Here is a 24,878-nt window from a genome sequence, read left to right on the forward strand (position 1 = left end):
ATTTTAACCTCTGATTGCAAGTTCACGTTCTCTTTTCGGTAGAAACTCAGACTGAATTGCGGCCCAAAAGTGCAGCTGATGGTGAATCAAATGAATCCATATTTCTTCTCAGGTATGAAAACCTTGTAATCTTGTATGTTTGGTATAGGTTTTTGTCTCTTCAAACATTTTATTATTATGACTGTAACGCTGTGTCTGTGTTGCCTTTTAAATTTTCTATTACCAGTTAATAAAATACATTTGAAGAGCTGTGAAAACAATGTGTGTAGTTAAAGCTTATATGACTTTATTACTCTCAGTTTTGAAAGTAAACTTTTGATTATTTAACTGTCTGTCTAAACAGAAAGCTAAAATTTGTTTAGATCTCTCTCTCTCTCTTTCTGTCTTTCTCTCTTTCTCTCCTCTCTCTTGGAGTACAATTGCTTTAAATACATAAGAGTAAGCATTCAGTGTATGATCTGTTAATAAATTCTTCCTGCAGCTTTTCTTTGCAAGGTATTGGTAAGAGTCTATTAAGTACTACATGTGTATTAAATTAAAAGATAGTGATTAATTTAACAGTGATTTGTTTTAGTTGAGGCCTGATTCTGAAACTTTGTACTAGCTTTCAAGCCAAGAAGATTGTCTAGTGAAACACTTTTCTTGTCAACATCAAGCAGAAATATTCCAGTTTTAAAATATTCTTTTAAGCTTCTTGCATAACCTGAAATAGGGCTTTTGTACATCATACTGTGTACAGAAGTTATTTTAGTTGGTTTTATTAAAGTATTAATTCTCATCTCACTTATAATTTTTATCATCACACTTAAACATATGTTATTAGTAATTTCAAGTAGCATTTGATTTAGCAAGCTGCTCAAACGAAAGGCTACATTGGGAATGGAAATATTATCTTTTTAACAATGTAATTTATTTAAAAGTACAATAAATACAAAATTTGAAATTTAATGCAAACAGCTAAAAAAATCTGTTCTGAAATTCTCTTTGCATCAATGGTATAACTTCTGAAAGCAGTGTATGTGGTGTCGAGTAAGGTATTACAACATTGAAGTGAAGGAATGCTTACCTGGCACTTGGCAACAGAATTTAATTAGCTGCTGGAGCAGTTAATAAGCTTTTAACAGCAGTGGCTTCTTCTGCTTGTGCAAATGGAATAGATCTCATTCATTTTAACTAGTTTAATTCAACAATCTCTTGTCTTGTTTTAAACTGAGAAACTTCTGAGAATTAAATCTGTATCTCAAACATATATGAAAGCAAATTAGTTGAGTTGATTGAAAAAAATATATTTAACAAATCTACATGTTTGGAATCATTTGTCCAGCTTCCTAGCTAGAAATCATGGATTTTTTTTGTTTAGGAACTAAAATTCTAAGCACATCTTGATACAATTTTTTTACCATAAATGTCATATGTTTACCGAATATTTAATATCTTTTTGTGTAGGTAATATTTTGGCATTCTTTCATCGTGCCCTTTAAATTTAAATTTCTGTTGAAAATAGATGGAAGATGAAAACGGTTATGTTAATCATTTGATCACTGATTTCCTGAGTGTCGTTAATTTTGTTTGTTGTTTGTATTTTTAATTTAGTTGTTTTTTCTAATAAATCTGATTTGCAACCTAATGTGTCTATTACTTTCTGCTAATCAAGAAAACATGTTCATTCAAAGCTGTTGATTTAACTAGTTTTCTGGCCTGCCAATCATGATAATTCTAAAGTTGATTTAAAATGGTTTAATTTATTGTGTACTATAAACTCCAAGTTCACTAGAAGTATTATGACAATTGCAACTTGGCAGTATTCTAGTCTCTCTTCATTTTCTAATTAGCTGACAGGATTTTAAAAAGGAAAAGCAAAAGGTAAACCCAGTTCCCAAAATGATACACAAATTGATATACAAAAATTAGGAAGTTTTTTAATTTCCATTACTTAGCCAAAACTTGTGCATGATAAGAGAATGACATAAAATGAATTGCAATTTTTTGTCAAGTTAATTTGCTTTGTATGTTTCTTTTATTAGGAGTTAAGATAAGAATGGTTTAGCCTCCAGTTTGTAGAGTCATTTTCACTGAGAAAATAATCAAATTACATTCATTTGATAACTACAACAAAATGCCATCTTCCCTTTTCTAACCAGCAAAGAAATCCTAACCTTGTCAGAACATATTTAAAGACAGAAAAGTCATGTTTAGTTAGTGGATCAGGCAGAACATAGTGTAAGTTATGTTAATCAGCTTTGAAAGTTTGCTGACATGAAAGTTCCAAAAGAGCAACAAAAAAGTAGTTTGCAATGAAGCTTGATCTGTAGTGTCTATTGGTTTTTAATTATTTTTTTTCTTTCTTTTTCTGAAGTTCTCGTCCCACCCCTAGAACTAACTCTGCAGTAGAAATATGTGATGCTACTACTGTCCCAATCAAAAATTCTTCACAAGGAGATTCATGGTTGAAAAAAGTGAGTAAAAAGTTTATATCGAGGGGTGGTGTTATCTCTAGTTAGAATACTAGCCTGAAGTCTGTGGCAAAGTTAACTTTCTTTTGCATCCTTCCATAATTAAGTGTGCAAGTTGTTTGAAAAAAATACTTGCAGAACTTCTATGTAGGAGTTAAGAAAGATTCTTAGTCTCCTTTTTTTTGCCCTAGTGCATAAAAGACAAATTGTCTTCTTTGTTCTCAATCTACATTTTCACCTAACGCTTTTTCTTTCAATATGTTTATTTTACTATAATTTGTAGTTGGTTCAATCTGCTATTATGTAAATAAAAAGCAAATTAGAACATGTTTCCATGGTCAGACTTCTTGGTATAATGTTGAAATGAAATATTTTGTGAATAAACATGATTAACTCTTTTTGGGTACAAAACAGATTTTAAAAAATCTTGTTCTTCTTCTAGGCTGAAAATGTGTGCTCAAGTCAGCAGGATATGGAGTCAAAATTGAAAGAGCTCATTTACACTGAATCTGATCTTACCGTGACACCAATCATTGACAATCCAAAGGTATAGCAAAACAAAATTTATGATTCAGGAACTTGTGGTTGAAACTATTTTTGCAGATAAATTTTTAATCATGGTAAAACTCCTTTCCTGTATTTTATAGTTCTCATTTTAAAGTAGTTCCACCCAGTTTTCTGGCAAGATTTCATACAGTTTTTTGGCAGTCTTTATAATCCTATTGTGTTGCTTATTTGGAGGAATGAGTTATTTTGGGATTGAATAATAGTATTAAATAATATCTTACAAGAAATAGAAGCTGCTAAATGCTGTGTTCAGTGCTTTTGTAGGTTTGTTTTCTGATAACTTGCCTTGATATCTGTTACTTAAATGAACACAAAACTTTGGTTTGTTATATTCAAAACAAAGCCATCTATGAAGCCTTCTAGCTTAGGAGTTAGACATTTACAGAATAACATTTGTTACTTTTTAGTGTGATAATGTTTCTATTCAACATAAATTTATTTTCCCTCTTAAAGAAAACCTGAGGTTGCAGAAAATGTCCATCTTATTTCTGTTGTATGGATTCTAATGTGCTAACAGTGTGTAATGAGTCTCCTGAGCAGGGAATTCACACTTAAGTTTGACTATGAGGAGCAAATCAAAAAAGAATCAGTGCTCTGCACTGCAATGACAATGTAATGTGCATTTATAGGCAGATGTATTGGTAGAAAGAATGATAGGCAAGAGCCCCTTTATTCTTCCTTTTGTTTCTGTGCCAGAAAAAATTAAGCAGTCTTAGCAACTTTACTCAGTAAATTACTGAAGTGGGGAATGCAAGATGATTTTTCCTTGGAAGTGAGCATGTAAACTCATTAGGAATGTCTTACAGCTTTTAATTGCTGTATTGCTTTAGTATTAACAATTCTTTTGGTTTCTTTTAATGGATTTCTTAACGCTTTCAAAAACTAAAAATCTTACATGGCTAGAAAATAATACTCTTTTACTATGTTTGGGGTGAGACACATCCTTCCTAGTGGAGACTTTGAAAGGTAATTATATGTTTGAATGCTATCACTGTTTATTTCTCAGTTCTGTCTCAAGACTCTGACACAAAGCCTTAGTCCTTCACTGCTTCTCTTCTTACTACAAGTATAAGAGATGAGATTAGGGGTAGGTGCACATACTGATGTGCACATGTAGACTAATCTCCTTACCATGCAGTGCCAGACTCAGAATTAATGCAAAATAGCCCGCTAAGTTCCAGGGACATGTAATCAGTCACTGCCTGCTTGGTGATGACTCTGTAGTCTGCTTTTCAGACTTAAGGATGACACTGACACCTGGCAAATCTGAAGAGCTTGCAATTTAATCTCCTGGAAAGGGATTTGCTAGATGCTGGCAGAATTTTAAAAGCTGAAATGTCAGCTTAAATTGTAAAATTTCCCTGTGTTCTGCAGATCTGTGGAATTGAAGACCTTTTTAAGAAAATAGCTCTCTACTTAAGCTTAGACTTCTTCTGTCAAAGGCTAAATTCCATTACACAGTTGCCTTTTTAAAAGTTCTTTATTTACTGAAAGTCACACTCAAATGCTCAGTTACTGAGCAGTCATCCAATTTTGTGATCTACAAGAAAATGATGGTTTTGCAGGGAAAAAATCTCTATACCTTATGAATGATTAGCTGTTGATAATATGACTTTTTATATTCAGGAGTGGTCTAGTGTATACATGTATTTACTGCATGGCAATGAATTGCTAAAACATTTTGTGAGTTATCACCTGCATAGTTCCTTTCAGTAGCTTTTGAAACCCAAATGCAGGTATTTTTCTGCATACAACGAAGATAAAAATGTAAACTGAAAAAATCCTGTGGTTTTGTAATCCCATTTACTTAAATGGAAATACTAGCAATATAATGATATAAAAAACATAGAGTTAAATCTCAGATATTTGCTTGGAAGAAATACATACCAGAAAACAATGGAAAATTCCTCAGTAATGAGCAGTAGCATGTACACCCATCCTGTACAAATTTTGCATCTTTGTATTCGCACATTCAACTACTTAGAGATTTTCTAGGAATGCATTAAAACTAGTTGCAATGTGTTTGGTTTTTTTCCAGATAATGAAGCAAGTACCAGTTAGATTTGACCCAAAAGCTTTACACATACCAGCATATTCAGGTATGGATCTGCTGAGTATTCCAACAAGTTCTGCATGTGCTGCTGTAACTCATTATTGCAAGACCTGTAACCTTCCCTTGTAGATGATACATGGTCACAGTTTCAGAACTCTTAATTATTCTGAAACTATTGTTGTGTATGCTGTGTTTTTAGCTAGACCAATTTTGAGTAGCCTTTGCAAGTAGAAACACTTAAATGATATTCCTTTCTCTTCTGTTTCTTGAGTTACAAGCCTGTGCTCAAACCTTTTGCCATGAGGCAGTCATCAGTGTTTAGTGTGGGAAAATCAGCATATTTTCTTCCAACTGAGAGATTTAAACTGAAATACTCAACAATTGACAAATTGTTGTTAGAATTTGACAAATGCAGGCAAGCAAGGGGCAACAAGATCTTAAAATGTGCAGTGTTGATCAGCTACAATACTAGGCAGCCTTGCCAGTCCTACCTTTAATCATGAAATGTTATGGCACTCATGTCCCAAAAGATAATGTCAAGTTGTTTGGGGTTTGTCTTTTTGGTGTTAATTTTCAATGTCTACAAATATTTCTGAAAAAAATAAAGTCAGTTCATTGTCATGAGTGTAACAGTTTTTCCTATGGAACATTTGCTGTAGTAATTTTAAGGAAAATACTGGACTGTGCTTGAAGAGGGATATCAGGCAGATATGTAGTCCTTCTAGAATTCACATAGCACCTCTTCCTAGGCATAAGAGTTCATCTTTCCTTTCTACAAAGAATGTATTTTGAAGAGTTAATTTGTAGAAGAAATTTTATGTTTGGAAAGAACATAACTCAATCTCCCAGTCAAGACTGTAATCAAAAATATTTTTAATTTGATTCATCCAAAAATTATAGATACCAGTGCATAAGGGAAATATTATGTTTCATATTACATTGAAGTACTCCTTCACTCACACTGATATTCTGATATGTCTAACTCTTGTCAGTATTTATTTATTATGAGACAGTGCTTTTTATGGTTGTAATTCTTTCAGAGTTGTAGCTTTCTTCTGGACAACTTTCTGATTGCTTTTGAAGATACTGAGTTTGATGCTGCTCATCAGTAATGATTAAAGATAAAATGGAAAAATTTCAATGAGTATCTGAAAGCTAAATCTGTTTTCACCTCTACCAATGTATATTTGCCTGCATTAGAAGGTGTTATTACTTAGGTGCAAATTGGGCTAGAAGACAGAAAACATACTTTTAAATAGTCTATACTAGAGCATATCAGGTGGCTTGTAAGTTATTAATTAATAACTACCAAAGCAGAGGGAATATATGGCTTCTAGATTGAAATTAACTGTTTAGACTGATAAGGAAGTCTTAAAAAATCTCAATTCATGTGCAGTAGTCAATGAATTGAAGCACAGGATATATGTTAATTGTCCATGTGACTTGATTTCTTTGTTGCTCTTTTGGAAGTCATCCATGTCCTGATTTGCTGAGGCTTAGCTAGGTGGATACCTACCTGTCAGAGTGACTATACATGTTTTCAGTTTATTTATTGGGAACAGATTTCACTGATTTTTGTTAGGTTTTGTCTCAAATTTACTTACAGGAAACTGGACTTATTTGTTAAAAATTAGCAATGATGAAGGACAACTGCTACCTTTCCTAAATATAATGCCAATAAATGTTCCCTTAAATGAAGGACTTAGCAGGATTGCACTTTCAAAAATATTTTGAGGCTTCTGTTGCTGAATTTTTATCCTTTGTTTCTCTTCTTGCTTCCTGTTTGATTTCTGTTGTCTTCAGACATTAATTCTAACATGCTTCTTTACTATTTGAAGTCTTAAAATTACGATTAGATTCAAACTTTGGAACTTAGTTATTCATGGTGATCTTACTTAACAGTGTGTTAAAGCTACATTGAAGATCCATTATCTTTAAATGTTTGTTTTCCTCTCATGGTTAGTTGAGAAGTTGTCATCTATGAAAGACGTGGACTGGAATAACTTTGTGAAAAGAGTGTGTTCCATGCTTGAATCCAGCGAGAAGAATACAGGAGCAGCACGTTCTAAACTGAACTTACTGTACTATCTGTGCACTTTGGTTGTCCACAAGGAGATTGCAAACAGGCTAATTAGCTCTCAGCTGGTAAGTAATAAAGCTTTGAAGGAATCAACATAGTTTACATATTTGCCATTGTATCAAAAATTAGCTGCTTTTAGTTATACTTGAAAAAATCAATGGTCTACTGGCAAAAATGTGTTGTTGATTAAAGTAAAAAACCAACAAAAATTATTAAATTCCATGTTAGGCTTTTTAAAAGAGCTGAGTAAAACTAATTAGTTGTCTTACATTTACTTATAGTTTTGTTGTGTTAGGGAAAATGTTGGGGTAAAAATTAACCTTTAGGAAGAGTGTAAAACAATTCATGATGAAAAGTTAGTCTTTGTAAATCATTAAGTGGCAGATGATACTGTAAAGAGTTCATGTATGAATTATTAAATTAATTTTATTTGGTAATATGTCTGTAAAGAATAGCAAGAAGGCTTTCTAAAGAACAGGCAGTAAAACTTTCAGTGAACAGGCCTTCAAAGAGTGAGCATGCTCTCTGAAGAATCTGTTTTGGTGTTTCACATTTCAAAAAAAATGTTCTACCAGACAAACAGTTTTATTAATATGCTCTATGGTGATTTAACATATTTCTTCAAGTCTTGCATGTGCAGAAGAGAAACAGATTTATTTTCCCCCCCCATTATATAAAAACATTACAGAAGCTATCTTAAGATGAGCACTTTTCCTTTTATTTAATAGGAAGTAAATTACTTTGTTCTCCTACATTTGTAATAAGGGACCTAAGTTAAAAGCTGAGATGTGTTACTGTTGAATGTAGGATACTAAAGGCAGAATTGCACTACCAAAAAACTGGATGAAAAGCATTTAGGTTGGAAGCAGTGATAGATCTTATGCCATAACATTCTTGTGAAAACCAGAAACAGAATTGCTGGAAGGTGTATTCTACTATCACTGGAGAATTTGGAGCAAGGGGAAAAATAGTCCAGTAACTGAATAGCCAATTAACAGAACATTTTAGAAATTAGTTAGTAATTATGCAGTTTGGTTCTTAAATGGCTGAATATATATGTTAACATTCATTATTCTGGTAGTTGCCAACTATTTTGATACAGAATTATTTAATATTTGTTTTATAATACTAAATGATGATCTCTGTGCTTGTAGGTGAAAGAATCAGACCTTTTTTCTCTAAATAGTGTTATTCAGAATGAAAGAAAATTCTGACATTCAGCTATATGCTTGGTAGTTTAGTTTAAGGCAAAAATATAGAAAAATATTCATATTTTTCTATTCAGGCTTTTTTATTTCTTTAATCAGGGTTTGCACAATATCTGCAGTATTTGTCTGTGATAATTCTCTTAGCAAATGTTATCCAAACACATTTTTATGAAATTACTCATATTTTGATTTCTTGTTTACCATTTGGAGCTATCAGATCGTTGAAATTCACTGATGGTTATTTGTCTTCTTTAAACTATAGTTTCCTATATTGATACAGCAATTGCGTGCAGCTGCCAACTGGGATGTGTAAGTAACAATTATTTTCAATTAATATGTTCAAATACAGACTTGTTGCTGAATTTTATTAAAGATATTTGTTAACAGGTTATTTGAGGAGATTTTTGGCCTCTCAGACTGCTGTGGTATCTGACTGGAAGTATGATGATATAAAGTGGATTTTTTTCATATTGAATTAATACGTTAATTCTACAGGACCAAAGATTATAGAAAAACTCTAAAATTTTATGTAGAGAACATAGAACTTAGTGCATCAAAGAGAGTTACTTAAAATCACTAAATAAAATAACTCCATGCCACAATACAGTAAAATAACTGTAATGGCAACTCTCCCCCTCCTAAACCTGAATAGTTCAATGTGATAGTGCCCTCTGCTGTTTCTTTCATAAAAGTTGATTTTATTATTCCAATTTTTTCTTTAAATGAAACATTAAAAACTGATTTGCTGATGCAGATTTAATTTCTCTTTTGTCAGCTATCCTGAAAAGTCTAAATTATCTGCAGGAGTTTTCTGTATTATATAAAAACTGAACATGAGCATGACTATTAGTAATCCTAACAAACTAAAGAACTTTCACACTTCAGAGCTAGAGGAAAGAAATGTCTTTATGCATATATTTACTGCTAAATTTGGCTGAAACACTGAAATCTTTGTATCAATCTTTGTTGATACAAAGAAAAGAGAAATAAGAAGATCTGAGCCGTAAATAGGATGCCAAATTTTTCTGCCCTTAGCAACCTGTGTAGAATATAAACAAGATATAATTGGTTTTGTAGTATTTTGTAAAGATATTTCCTACACCTACAAAATATTTATTTGATACACAGACGTGCTAACATTGCTCGAGTGATTGGTTTACTGGCATTACACACATCTGAACTTGAAGAAAATGTACCTGTTTCTGAGGTAACTTTCTTTTTGTTTTTTTTTTTTTCCCAGCTGGGAGTTTTTTAATGCTTTTACTAGTCATATCAGAATCTTTCACAGCATTCTTTGTTTTGACCCCTGCTTTATTTTTAACTCATATGTGTAAAGTGTAATATGATCAATTAATTAAATGTATAAATTTACCAGTTTATTCTATATAGTTGTAGTTCTGATCTTTACTAACCTGTGACCACCAATGATAAAACTAGCATTTTTCTCTTCTTTTCATAAAATCAAGTAGTCACAGTCATACTTTGTGCATGTGGAAGAAGAAACTGTTGACACATTTGGTTATCCTGAAATGTAATTATTGTAAATAGTATAAAATAGTACGACTGATTGTTAGAGAATTTTTTTCAAAAAAGAATTTATTGAGAGGGACTAATTTGAGGTTTATCACAGTTCTTGAAGAATGTGTCTAATGAAGGGGAAGTAATTTTCTTTGGAGAAGAAAAGCATTTTTAGTTCTTGTTTGATATTACATGGCCAGTAGCTGACTTAAACAGGAGACTGATTAGATTAAGTGTCTTACTGTCCTTTTCTTGCATGTGACACATGCAGACAGATTGTGAAATCCTTACAGCATGTGCTATTTAATGTCTGTTTCAAGTGTGAATGTGACATAATTTCCTCTTCATGAGGTGAAGCCAGAACTTCAGTTTAGTGAGTGTTTGAATGTAAGACCCAACTGCTAAACACAAGTCATAAATAGGTCTGCGTGCTGTGCAGATCTGATGTAGGAAAATACAATTAGTGGTCAATACCTGACTCTTTTGGAAATGCAGCTAAGGAAGTTTTTGCTGGTTTAGGAACCTCTGGTTTCTTCTTAATGAATATTAGAAATGACTGTGATTATCTTGCCATTCTGTAGTGAAAGCAGAACTCAAAATGGTGTTGTTGTTACCTAGTGTTTGCTGTTTGTTTTGTGAAGTTCCAAAGTGGGACAAAAGTCCTTATAGTTAGTCACTGCAGTTTGGTAAAAGTCTTTCAATACTGACAGTTTCACATCAATTGAATTCCAGGTCACAAGGTATGCTCTTTTATGTGGCAGATTTTTTTCTGATATTTAACTTTTTAAAGTTAAAATTCTCAAACGTAATTTTGAGATGTCCCTATGGCTTTTGGCTTCAGATGTTTGTTCAGGTGGTTAGCAGTAATATGTTTAACAATAGCTAAACACGGCAATAGCTAAACATATTTCCTTAGCTTCCTAGTTTCCATCAGAAAACACATATCTGAGTCAGCATTCGTGTTTAAAAGCAATAGACAGAAGTAGTTATATGTTACCACAGGCTCCCAGCTGGGTAATAATTAGCATTGACTCCATGATTGTCAGCAGGCTGATCAATCACTTTATTATTCTACACTTATTAAGAAACCCATTGCCCTTACAGATGCAATACAGGTGGACCCAATTGGTCCTTTCATCTAAACACCATCACCATTGGCCAATTAAGAAACCACCCTTTGATAAACAAATATCCATAAACAAAACTCCAACAGGTGCAGCAAGTGAAGATAATAATTGTTTATTATTCTTTTATCTGATCTTCTCACGGCCTTCCCAGGACAATGCCTGGGAAAGTTGTGCATTGCTCTCTGTGGCCAGAGAGCTGCTGCCACAGTTATGCATTGACCTGTAATACTATTTTGTTCAAAATATTTCCAGTGCTTTTGTTTATTTGAACATACAAGTCATTCACAAATGAAATTTAGCATTTTTAGAAGTATCTGTATACGTCAAGAACCAAGTCCAAGACCAGTGACATTTAAACTAGAATGGAAAATTAACTTTAGTTTTACCTTTCTGGTCCCATTCTTATGTTAATTAAAATTACTTTTATATACATTCATTGAGAAAATAAGAAGTTTTAAAAAAATTAAAAGGTCTGAGTTAAAAATGCATCTACTGTGCTTTATATAATGACATTCATTCCAATTTTTTTTCTCTCAAAGTAATATCTCTGAACTAAAAAATGTTTTCGTTTTTACACAAAATTAGAATGAGGAAAAAACCATTGAATTCTAATGTCTTCATGTGCTCAAATTTATTTTTGCATATGTAATGTAAAATCAAACAACTGTAGGCAGTACACAAAGCTCAATAGTTCATTTATAGGAAAAACAGGAAGGAGTCATTTAGGAATTTTTCATCTAGAGTTCCCCTCAGAGGAATCTGTGGGTTGGTTGAACGTTCTTGTTAACTGTCAGCTATTTTATGTTGTATGATGCTTAAAAAAGCCCACTACAAAGCCAACCTTTCTATCAGCATTATATACAGAATTAAATATAATCCTGTAATTTATCCTTTCATATGAGCCACCTGATGCTCCAGGTGAAGTTTATTGGTGGCTGTTGTGGTTTAGGAAATGTCAGTATCAAGTGTCTTGAGCTGAACAACATAATCTAAAATGACACCCTGTGATCCGGGTCTTACAGTCTGAAGATATAGGAGATCTGTCTCTTGGTAGGGTTTTTTGTGTTTTCCTTCTGCTTCCATTCCTAGTACCTTCTAATTTGATTTGAGAACTGTTTTATTTTTTGACCTGTTAAATAAAAGTGATCTCCTTTAGCTCCTAAATTTGTTCCCAAGTGTGAAAAGTCAATTGAGAGCTTATGAACATGTGATTTTGAAATTATTTTTGCCCCATATATGAGCTGTGCTATTTACATCAAGCTTTCTTTCTGGTTGTTATCACTCAGTCATGGCCCCTTTACAGTTTTTTTTTGTTATACAAAAAAATATCTCATTATACAGTCATCACTTACTTGTGATTTCTTTTGTACTTTCAAAGTAGCACAGGAGCTGGTAGAGACTCGTGCAGGTTGCCACTGTTGGCCCTTACATATTTAAAAGCTAACTCTTTATTTCTACCCCCTACTGCTTTCTACCCATTTAGACATTTATTTAAGGATAGTTCCTCTATCCTTGAGGTTGAATCAGTACCATTACATTTTTGTTGCTGTTGTTGTAAAAATGGTTTTATAAATAGTAGTAGCATTAATCCCTAAAGAGACAGAAAAACTTTAGGAAAGAAAAGAAGCCTTAACCTTATTTTACAGGCTAAAGTAAACTTGCACTTAATGCATGTGAAAAGCCTTTAATTTATTTGTCTTTGAAAAATTAATGTTTTGGGGTTTTTTAAAGTTTGGTTTTTTTTCAAGCAAGCAGGGAACAGCAGTTTCCTTTGAATATAACCACCAGAGGTCACTAAAACACAAAATAAAATGCAAGTATACTACTGTTTTACAGACTAGAGAAGCAGGGAACTGTGTACTATCTTTATTCTGCTGATGCATTCGAGTATGTAGGTCATATTAGAAAAAATTAGAATAAATGAATATTTATATCTGTAAATTCAATTGCAGTTGATCTATTTCCAGTTAAGTATTTTTAAGAAGTATATTGCATTGGTAAGAAAAAATGACACTGATCTTAGAATACAGTAGGGGAATTGGTCTCTTGTATAACTGCAGATGAAGACATTTTATGTGCAATTTCTTCTATTGTGCAGCTGCAATAAAAGATTTTAATAGGTCATATGTTTTTTCCTGACCTAATATAATTTTTCCCCCATAGAATTGCCCTTTATAAATCTGAAACATAATTTCCTCTTATTTATTGCTAGTTATCTTAGGAAAACACCTGAACTTAAAGTTTTATTTTTGTATTTAGATTTTGAATGTGGTTATTAAAATTCAGTGAAAAAACCCCATTCTTTCCAGGATTCTGTTCTTCATCTTACAGGAAAAAAAATTCTTCCATAGTTAGGAAGGCTTGTTTTGCTGTATATCTAATTTGGTGTATTTATTAACAGAAGCTATTGTCCTTTCCTTTCTGTGAATATACTGGCCCTTTGCCACCTAGGATGCTGCCACTCTGATGTGACATTTCAGATTCAGTCTATTATTTTACTAAGAGAGGGTACAGCAACTTAACAGTTTGCCTCCATGTCAGGGAGCCGTGTCCTTCTCTGTCTGGAAGTATACCACCCTGGAGTTGTTCTATGTCTGGCCTTTTTGATGGCAAAATCTAGTCCTTTTCCTTACCTTTCCCAAATTTGCTAAATGGGAATATCAATCTCACCCTATGGCCTAGGCAGTTGTGCTTGTTTTTTAACAGACCTCGATCCACTGTTCTGCTGAATATTTAAAGGGTTCAGAGAACCCGGTGCAGCCTTCACACTGCAAGCTTCTTTGCAAAGCCTTTGGTTTAATGTATTTCACAGACAAATTAATAAATTGCATGGCCCATGAAGGATGACAGCATATCAGAAAATCTTCGTAAAACTGGCTTTGGTTGCTTTGTCAAAGTGATGAAATATCCAGATTTGTGTTTTCATCCAAACTGAAACTCCATTTAATTTGAGCCTTTTAATTTCTGACCTTTTATTAAAGTATAATTTAGTGGTTGTTTTCCACAGCTGGAAAGCAGCTATATTATTACAGGTGTAGTTTTATGACCTGTAACTCTTATATATACTCCAGCCAGTTCATTGTGTCTGCATTGCTCAAGGTCTACAGTTTGTTGTCATTCAAATTCTTACAGAATGCCAATTTTAAGTCAATTTCCTAGCTTAACCTGTCTGATAACTCCTGTTTCTATGCCTGTCATGTCTGCTCATATTGTAGTGGTTTCAAATAAAAATGGTTTGATTCAGCCATTTCTTTCACGCCTATTTAGTTTTAGGTTGTCTTATTATAAAATGACTTTATAAGTCTTCTCAAAAATTATTATAATTTTAGTGTATCCTTGTTTTCTCCAAGGGCCCTTTCCTTGTTTTGATCTGATATGTCTTATATGGAAAAAAACCCAACACAGAACAAAACCCACCCAAATTAAAAAAATCTGTAGTCAGGAGATATAATCTGTAGGACAATGTGTATGAGTATTTACACGTGTTCATATGTACACACATATTTTGTAACTTGATTAAAACTTTACAGTTCTCCTTCTGATATAATCTGGATTGCCGCTTAAAACTTCTGTAACAGTGAGTGGGGTTCCATCTAAGTTTTTTGAATGACTTCTAGTAAACTTTCAACCTATATAATAAATTTATTCAATTTATTTTCAACAACCTGGTTCGTTGAATTATAACTTGCATGCTTGCCTGGGGCACGTGGAAGGAAAACAAATGAAAAATTGACATTTACCAGGTAAATTAACAGAAACTCATGGTGTGTTTGAGAAAAGTCCTTCTGAATTAATAAACATAAAATGGAAATATAATTAAATTAACAGTGAATATATCAAGCATGGCAATTCAGGATTATTGGAGAAAATATTAAGACTTTTTATCATAACTGAAGATCCTTTTTTTTTGTCTCTCAAAAAATATTTTTATCAATCCAGTTAATTGGGTTGCTTTATGTTTAAAGTCCAAAGCAGGCTGGTAGTAGAAAACAAGGAAATTTTCACCTAGGAAGGAGAAAACATACATTGCTGATTGCAGGATTAAATCACTTTTTGCAATTTTCTTATATTAATTGCCTGACTGAAGCAAAGACTCTACCATTCTAAAAGATATTTAATTGACACTGTTTTCATAGTCCATTAAATTTACTCTATTTTCTTTGATGGGTGAAATAGTACATTTTTCCATTAATATGATGTCAGTGGTGCTGCCAGTAGATATGTTTGTAGTTATTTTCCGTTTAGTTCTTATGACAGTAAAACTGCTGTGTTGTTTTTAGTTTTTTCTACAATTCTGTTATTTTTGGGATGATGATCTGTGCCTCTAGGACGCTTTCCTTCAGCAAATAAATATTTATGTCTCTGGAAGTGATATGTATATATGTCATATTTGTCATATACACTGAAGATACGTTTGGGGTATGAAAGCCTGGGTGAACTAGATGGAATAGAGTTTCTGTAGTTAAAATAACTTAGCAGAAACATTTTTTTTTTCCTGTGGAAGGCATGAAATATTTGCTTTCCTTACATTGCTACAGTATCAGCAGAAGCATCAAATACAAACAGAAAAAGAAATGTGCAGTTGTCATTCTGTCCATGAGCAAGAGAGACCACATGGAAAAAAATTTTGTGCCTAAGCTTCTTGACATGAAACAAATTATTTTTTCCATTAGCTTTGGAAGACAAGTGACAATATTTAAGGCCTTAAATATTTTCTGACATTATTCTGATATTGTTTATGTGATGTTTGCAGAGTCACATCATGTAATATTGCAATTCTTTGTGGCATGCTGTAAGTTCCTTTCTTTTTAAATTAGATTTCTTTATTAGACATAGCTGAGAATTTGGTTTTAATTTTTTTTGGTGCTTTAATTTTCTTTTACACCAAGCAACTTTGTGTCTATGGAAGTTGTTGTACAATTTGCATGCTGAACTGTTTAGTTCTTACAACAAAGTGCATACCTTAAAGAATTAATGTGAAAGACAGCCCTTCTTCCACCTCCATTTGTCTTGCACTTGTGAATTGATCCTATCATAGGCTAGGAACCAAAGAAAATAATCCAGCCTTTTCCTCTAAAGCACTTGCTTGATTGACACTATTAGGCTACAGCATGTTTTTCTGATAGAAATTTCACACTGGTAGTAGCTGAAAAGCCTGATTTCCTGCTGCCTTCTGATTACTGCATTAAAAGACATTCAAACCAGGCTTAGTGTTAGGCAATATCACTTTTATATGAGTTGTAGTCCTAGCTTTTCTTCTAAGTACCAGACCCTTTAGCTGTCATCTGGGAGGGAAAAAAGTTATTGTAGTATGAATCACATTTAAAAAATAATACTTTAGGGAAGAACTGTTGTTTTGTCCAGTTTGCATCTTCACTGAGCAGAATGAAATAATTTGCAATACCCAAAGGGAATTAATTTCAAAGAAAATTTGTGGAAAATCCCCTCTAATTTTTTAAAAATATGAGATATTCTATGTAGAAATAATCAATCTAAAGTATTCTACATATATATATTATCGATGGGCATTTGTCTTTGAGTGTCATCAGCAAGGCTTCTAAAAAGTGGATGGAAGACCTACTGCTTGGAAGAAGATGACTTAGAGTAACTTCAAATCAATTTATAAATAGAGTAAAAACAAGGAAGAGAGGGGAAAAAAAATACCACTTCCGTGGATGGTCCTGCTAACCCTTATTCTGTGGGGACTGATTTCCAGTTTTAGTTTGCATTTTTAGATGTAAACCAGCTTCAGTTGGTTACCACTGACTTGAGTTTTGAAGGGAGAAATCTTTGCTTTTTGGTCTCCTAAGCAATCTTTTTCTTTGCTTGCCTTGGACAAAAATGAAAACAGAATCTCTTTGCTGTTAGAGGCAAATATTTTTACCTGGTCCTTGCTCTGATTAAAAAGCTTCAAACTTAAGGGCTGGGGTAGAAATAAGATGTATTCATGAACTGAACAAATCTGCTACAGAGTTCATATGATTATATGACTGTCTTGACAGACTGGGAGAAGTAATAACATTTTGTTCCTTAAAAATAAAACCCAGCACTCCAACAAGCAAATTCCAAAGCTTGTTAAAAGTATTTTTATGTCTGGTTTTGATTTTTTAGTAAACATACCTGATTTATAAGTTAATTTCTTCTGTTTGTTTCTGATTTTATCCCTTTGGGACCTTGAATTGATTCCAAAGTAAGCTGAATCTCCTTTTGAGTTCATGACAGCTGATTGGACTACTCATCTACTAAGAGCTCTTCCTCCAGCAGTTACAGAAAAGATAAGAGTTTTCGTAAAGCGTCAATTTTGCATTGTATCCACCTGGAAAAATGTTACACTTCTGTCTTCTATTTTTCCCTAGAGGAGTTCTAGAGGAATTGCAATATGTAGTTGTTGGTGGTTTTTTTTTTGTTGTTGTTGTTTCTGGTTTTTTGTTGTTTGTTATGTGGGTTTTTTTCCTCCCTACATTCTGGACAGCATTAATGCCACATGCATAGTCTGGCAGTCAGATTTCTCTTCAGTCCTCCTTACTTCATGACCCAGTTTGAGTCAAGATGTTCAGAGAAAGCTGGCAGTTTTTTGGGTTTTTGGTTTTTTTTTTCATATACCCTTTTAAAGATAAGTGCTTGAATACTACTCTAGATTCTATTCTGGTTAGTGGCACTAAAACCATGGCATACTTTCTCAACCTGGTGAGAGTGCTTTTCTCAGAGGAAAGTCAGATTGCTTTGCCATTATTTGCCCACATTACATGATGCATGTGTACTCACAAGAAAATGAACTAAAATATAATTTCCATTGTGCTTGAGACATAGACAGCTTTTAACACTGTGAGGGTTTGCAGAATTACAGAGGTATTTTAATTTCCACTAATACTTGCAGACAATCATATTAATAGATCAAAGAAGTAGAAATGTTGGAAATCTGTACATTGCCACTCTACTACTTAAGGTATAAAATACCTTCTTTTTTGAATATGCTGTAATTTTCACTTCTGGACTTTCAAAACAGCAGGGAAACTTCTGGGTACAGCTTGAAATAGATTGAGAATCTGCCACAGGTAATAGATCAGTTCCACACACTATTGTTGTAAATTAAGGCAATGACTGTCCAGATATGACATTTTCTTCTTTCTTTTCTTTTTATTACTATGTTATATCTACTCAGTTTGACAGCTAGGGTAAAAGGTGTAGGTAATTTATTAAATTTAAGATGCTTTTAATAGACAGCGTAGGACCTGCAGTTCATTACTATTTACTTCTATGAAAGGGAAAATGTAGGCAGGTTGAAAAGAAAAAGAATGTACTCTAGCTAAGAAGGAGACTTTGTCAGTCCATAGCTAAAATAACTCTGATGTTTCTGTTGTGCATTTTCCCACAGAAACTTTAGTACTTTCTTTACCTAAAATTTATTCCACCCTTTAATATTGAATCAAAATGTCCAAGCAGATTTTTTTTTTCAAGTCTTATATTTTTTTCTTATGAAAGGATGAAAGAACATTTTAAATCTTGTGCAAATCAGTCTTGTCATGATTAGAAATGTCCTGTCAAGAGCAGGAAACTGTTTTGTCTTCTTCGTTTTAGGTAATTTAAAATGTGTTTGTGAAATTATGAATGCTTTATATTATATAAAAATAAATTTATTTTATAAAAATATTTGTATTTCCATATAAATGTGCTTTTAATACAGACAATGAATCACATCTTCCTGTTCTATAGCTTCCATTGCAGAGGACACAAGAAGATCTTAAATAGGTTATTGGCACAGACCCTCTGCCAGTTCAGTATGTGACATAGTCTGTGAACCCCATTTCCCGCACTTGTAAAATATTTGATTATTTAATTGTGTTCAGTGAAGGGAGGGAAATCACAGGGCAACTCTGTACTCTGTGTGCTCTCTAGAGAAAATGAAGGCATTATCTGAGTGTGGTAAATAAAGTCTTGTATAGAAGAGATTATGAGTATCATCTGTAATGTGTGGTGACTATTTCATGTTCAGTGCCTTCTGCCATAGTACTCAGTTCTTCTTATGGATCTTCTTACAGTTACCAAAATTAACCCTTAATGGAGAAATTTATTATAATATATGAAGATAAGAACCATAGGATTTCATGCTACTTCTGTTTCTCTTTAACAAAGATGTAACAATTTTAGCACAAGTCAGTTACTAATAGCTCAGATTTCTTCAGACATATCTTCCCTCTTGTTTAATAAAAGTTTTTTTCAAATAAAAACTTGAATTTATTGCAGTGTTGACTAGATTTTTGGCAAGTTTTTTTCTTAGTGCATAAGGAAAATTACTTTTTCATTTAAATTTTGTTAACTCAGTTTTACTTATTTTTTCATTCCTATTTGAGGAAAGAGTAGGAATTGGATTATGATTACTTCCTTTTCTTATCACTTTAGAATAAAAATAATAACTAGAATCTCTTCAGAATAAAAATAACTTGTCCTAGAATCTTGAAGGAGAGTGAGAAACAATAATTTCTGTTCACTAATACGAAATACTGTTCTTGGATTTAATCTTCATTCATTTTAAATCTTAAATTCTTAATTTTAATGACAAACAAAAAAAACACCCCAAAACAGAAGGTGGATAATCTACTCAGTATATTTAATGTTAATGACTGTTTTGTTAAACTTTTTGATTGAGCGGCAAGGCAGCCAAACAGAACGTAGTACAAATGAATACAGTGAATATGTCATTTACTGCACAAAAAGGTTAATTCATCGTTCTATTTAATAGAACTTAGGATTTAAAGAATTGTAGGACTGCACACATAAATGTATTTAGATAATGTGTCATCAAAATTTTCAAGTATATTAACCAGGCATTGAGAAAACAAATATTGCAGGTGCAAACCAATAGTAGTATTGATACAGAGTTATCTGCTGGTTGAGATTTACCATTAAAACTGATAATTTTGAGCAGACTGCCTTTATCCTCTACAGCAGATGTACAAATTGATTTGTATTTTCTTCAAGTTCTGTCTGCAAACGAACAAGTGTAAGTTAGGTGTCATGATGATTTGATGTCCTTAGCTAGAGCCCACCTAGAAATATTGTCAGCAGCTTGTGTTATCATATAGTTCATCAGTTTTGTGTAGTTAAATACTATCTCATGGTGGGTTCACCCTCAGTCTAAAAGGGGCAAAGTTGAGGGATGTTAATGGGTATGTGTAGTCTTTATTAATGCCACAGTGACAAGGTACTTTTGATAGTATTGATTCCACAGTCAAACTAGTTCTCAAAATACATTTCATCACAAAAGCAAGAGTAATTCTGCATAGCTGTAGAAAGAAAATATAATAAAGGTGAAAATGCTGTCATTATGTGTTCATCATTTGGTGCAGAATTGCACTTGAATTAACTTGACTACTACTTTCTCAAGCTGACATATTAGAATCTTTCAAACCTACTGATACGTTTGTTTCTTAAATATGAAAGTAAAGCTCTCTCTGGAATGGCAGGATAATTAAAGTTCCTGAACAAAATTTGTAGAAATGCTCTGAAAGCAGTTTAAAAAACCAGTTAATGAGCATAGCACTACTATAAAAAAATGGGGAGAAGGTCAAAGTTTGTTTAGTAGATCTTTTTGCTTTGATTTGAAGACTGCATTTCCAGTTTTGATATGATTTTACTGTACAAAGATTGGAGTTATGAAGCTGCTAAGGTCAGAAGGTGAAGTAAAACAAGGGAAGTTGAGGATAAAAACTCCATGGTGCTCCAAAGAAGAAAAAGTGCTTTACTGCCAAATACTTTTGCATGGGAAAGTGCTTTCTTAGGTCACCTGCACAAGATGAAACAAATTTTCTAATTTCCTTCCACCTCATCTTTATAAATAACCTATCTATCTATCTATCTACCTATCTATCTATCTATCTATCTATCATCTATCTACATATATATATATGCACACACATGTGTATATGTATAAATGCTTTGCATACAGAAGTTCATGAAATACAAAAAACTAAAAGTATATGTCCAGTTCTTACAAACTAAGTCACCTGTAAACTTAGAGATCAGAAGACAAAACTTAAATAGTTCTTATCCTTTGATATAATATCTACACAAAGGACATCATTAGAGGTTTCTTGTTGTTTGTTCTTTTTGTAATGAGGTGGTGAGAACTCCCACATCTTCTGACAGAAACACAGGAACTGCAAGTAGGCTTTTCTTTTCCTGGCAGATCTATTTCTATTGTCCTGAGGGAAATGAAAGAACAGATAGCTGATAATCCGTATTGCATTTTTCTCCATATTGCATATGTAATGTTTTGTAATAATTATTTTTTCTTTCCTTCAATGCTTAGTAAATCCCTTGCAAATGGCTCTTCAACATAAGTGAAGAGTCCAAAAGTAAGATGAGATTAAGCTTTTTACCTTTAGCAGTACATTTTGCTTGACAAAATATGTGAGTTGATCTATTGATTGATTTTTTTTTTTAATTTAGGCGATTACACTTTTAACTGAGCTAATCAGAGAGAACTTCAGAAACAGCAAATTGAAGCAATGCTTTCTGCCAGCACTTGGGGAGCTGCTTTTCCTCATAGCCAGCAAGGTAAGACTGCAAGTGATCCTTACAAACTTGGCAAATGTGAAAAAATTTCCCATGGAAAACTAGACCAAAAAATCAAATCAGTTAGTTATTTGTATAGTCGACAGTTTCTTATCCTGTCTTCTCTAATACTTATTCCACTTTAAGAAACATGCTAATACCATCATTTACTTCATCTGAGATTAATTAAACAGCATTCTTCAAGTGTAGAATTTTAACTTCATAGAAGGATTTAATCAACCACCATAAACACTGCTGGCCTCCAAGTGGCAGATCTAAGGGTTCAAACATCTAAGCTAGAGATGTTGATTAAATAGGATGTATGAGGACAGTCTATAATATCAACAAATTAATATATTCATGTATCTATATATCTAGTCCATATTAAATCTTACTGAAGCATGGTTGGATTCACAGCACAGTGGAAAAGGAAATGAAATTATCCTGATTAATTTCACATGGACTTGTGTTTATTCCTGGTTAAAACTGATTTAAACCTTCAGTCTAAAAATAGTAGATATACATTAAAAATAATTGGAGGTTATTTGTATAAAATACTGTCAATATTAAGAATTGGAGTTGACAGATCCTTTAAACCATCACATTTGTTTTTTCCTTATTCTAAGAATAAAATACTCTTTTACTTAACAGAAACAAAAGTGTCTTCATGCAGAAAAAGTCTAACCTTGGCTTCTCTGAAGCCTTTGTATTATCTGAATTATCTAATAGCTCTGAATGCTGACATGTTAGTTGAACTAGTTTAAGGCGGTTGGTAATGGAGCAAATGTGGCAAATGAATCATTACTCTGGCTTTAGTTATGGCTTTCTGCTGAATTTCCAGGTTTTATTTTCTTTATCCTCTAGCCCCTTTGCATGTTCCACAAGATGTAGTGGTTGCCTTGGTTTTTGTAGAATAACAAGCATTGTCCTATTTTTGGTGGACGATTGCCAAAGTGTTTGTCAAATATGTGCTCACAGAACTTACAATGTGAAATTATGTTCTGAAAAATGCATCCACAGTCACAGTTTATATGTTTTAATACTTGCTCAATTTCCTCAGGAGGAAAGATTTGTACCTGCTATCATCAAACAAATGAACTTAAAACTCCAACTTGAAAATTATATTTGGCAGGAATATTTTGCATGGCTTGATTTTATTTTGAAATTAAACTCTGATAGCTTAAACAATTTTGTTAACACTGGTTGTATAACACCAGAATGATTTGCACAGATTTTTTCCATCTGAAAATGTGACCTGACAAATTTTTCTGTCTGTGTATGAATTTCACAATGTTTGAAACGTTACAACTTGCATGTTAGTGGCAACTCTGTCATGTTTCAAGGTTGGTTATATACACACACACAAATATTAATGCATTGCATTATGTTATAGCTAAGAAATTAATAGAGTGTAGGAACAAATATTTGGACATATATGAGCTCAAGACACCATGTCTTGGTAAAATTTCAAGAATACCATTGTGATATATATGCTTGGAAATACTAACCATTCAATTTTTTTTAAAAAGCGCTTTTCATTTTTCTATTCTATATGTACTTCAGAATATTCTAGTGTTGTAGGCATTTTGTTGCTCATTAAACTGACGAACAGTAGTGCTGAATGACCTTGCCAAGATCATATAGCAAGTCAAGGGTAATATAATAAATGAAACCAAAAAGTTTATTGCCAACTTGTATCTTTAAACAGCAATGCTTTATGACTTGACTAATAAAGAAAAATAAATAATAACTGCATCTAATTCATTAAGGACTATACACAGGTTTTTTTGTTTCCATCTTTTTTGTGCTTTCTTTGGCCTGCTTGATTGTTTAATCAAACTGCTAAATATTTTCATTTAAGCTGTAAGTTTTTGAGGGCATATCTGGTCTTATTTATTCATTTATTCCCTCTGGGGTTTTGTGAAGTGTTTCTGGGTCCAGCCACAGTTTTTATATGAAATAATGGTAAAGATTATTTCTTTTTCATGTGAACATTTGGTAAATCATAAATTATCAAATACTTCAAATCAAGTTCAGCTGTTTAGGTGCAGGATGATTAATGAGGTAAAATACAAGATCACTGTTTGCACTTCTATGGCTTAGAAAATACTGGGAAATGTCCAGATAGTTGTAATGGTCCTGTGCATTCCTAAACTCTGATATTGTGTAGGTCCTTCCTTATGAGCTCTCATAAGTAAGATCTTACACTCCATCTCTGCATTTTTATTCCAAACAGAAGCCAAGAGCAATTCACAAGTAGCATAAGCAGACTCCAGGGAGCATGTTCTCATACTCTTGAGTGGATTGCCTTGGGGGAAATCTTTCAAGTTCTATGTAATATTTTTTTAGTTTTGTGTTGTTTGTGTTATTAGGGTGCAGAACTTAAAGTTTAATCAAAATCAACATCGGCTGTGAGCAAAAAGTAGAAAGATTCCCCAGTGTTTGGTGATATATTTAGGTTTATTAAGTGTCAAATGCTGTCTGTTATGTTTATGTAATTAAGAACGGTACTAAGGTTCATACTCCTTTTGCCTTTTAAAATTTCTAAATAGAGATTAAACCTTGCACAAAGTCTTTAATCAGTTTGAAGAATGGAAGAGCTATTAATGTTTTAGGATGGCACAATTTCTTAAGTATTTTTATTTTATACCACATTTAATATGTATGGTTACAAAAGACCTTGATAGAATTTCTGGTTAAATTAGGTGAATACAATGAGAAACAGAACCATGCCAGTTCCACCATAGATTGTCATTTTAACTCTGTTTTGACTTTTAGGTAGAAAAGAGTCCACCTTTGCCTGTTTGAAAGTAACCTACCTTTACTTTCTTAGAACTTGGGCTGTGTTTTCTTAAACTTGCACACAACTGCTTGGAAGGCAAATGTTAATTACTTGTCAGCACGTTCTTACTCAGATAAGATGGAGGAGATAGAATGAACTGGCTTTGATGTGTCTGTTGGATGTCCAGCCACTCTTGTTATTACTGTTTATATTGTCCCATACATTCTAATGCAAAGTTAACAGAAAAAAAGCTTACAAATGGGATATTTAACAGACCCATTTTCTCTATGGCTATATGTGGCAAATAAAGTTTTGTTTTCAATAAAGAAAGAAAATTGATTTTACTAGACAATTCAGTAATAGTCTTCCATGCTAATGTGCCATGTTTTAATTAAAGGCCTGAAATGCTCATATCATATATATGTTGAATTACTGTAAGCCATACGGAAATCAGCAAATTTAGAAACTATCATTTATTTCTGCGTCATTAACCCCTACTTTGCTTATCCTATCCCTTTTATTGAAACCAGTTTGTT

The 24,878-nt window shown here is 32.8% G+C and overlaps 1 protein-coding gene across 1 annotated transcript in view; it reads left to right on the top strand.

Moving 5' to 3' along the window:
* Positions 1 to 24,878, top strand: part of ULK4 (unc-51 like kinase 4) — a 211,241-nt gene that overhangs the window by 13,606 nt on the left and 172,757 nt on the right. Inside the window, exons 11-18 of the mRNA XM_054274292.1 lie at positions 43 to 112; positions 2,357 to 2,456; positions 2,896 to 3,000; positions 5,059 to 5,119; positions 7,037 to 7,218; positions 8,624 to 8,670; positions 9,490 to 9,568; positions 21,456 to 21,563. Coding sequence (XP_054130267.1) covers positions 43 to 112; positions 2,357 to 2,456; positions 2,896 to 3,000; positions 5,059 to 5,119; positions 7,037 to 7,218; positions 8,624 to 8,670; positions 9,490 to 9,568; positions 21,456 to 21,563 — 752 coding nt within the window. The remainder of the gene's footprint in view (positions 1 to 42; positions 113 to 2,356; positions 2,457 to 2,895; positions 3,001 to 5,058; positions 5,120 to 7,036; positions 7,219 to 8,623; positions 8,671 to 9,489; positions 9,569 to 21,455; positions 21,564 to 24,878) is intronic.

The sequence above is a fragment of the Melozone crissalis genome, unplaced genomic scaffold, assembly GCF_028551555.1.
Source record: "Melozone crissalis strain CALT ecotype California unplaced genomic scaffold, PUWL_Pcris_2 ptg000016l_1, whole genome shotgun sequence".
NCBI classification, from domain to species: domain Eukaryota; kingdom Metazoa; phylum Chordata; class Aves; order Passeriformes; family Passerellidae; genus Melozone; species Melozone crissalis.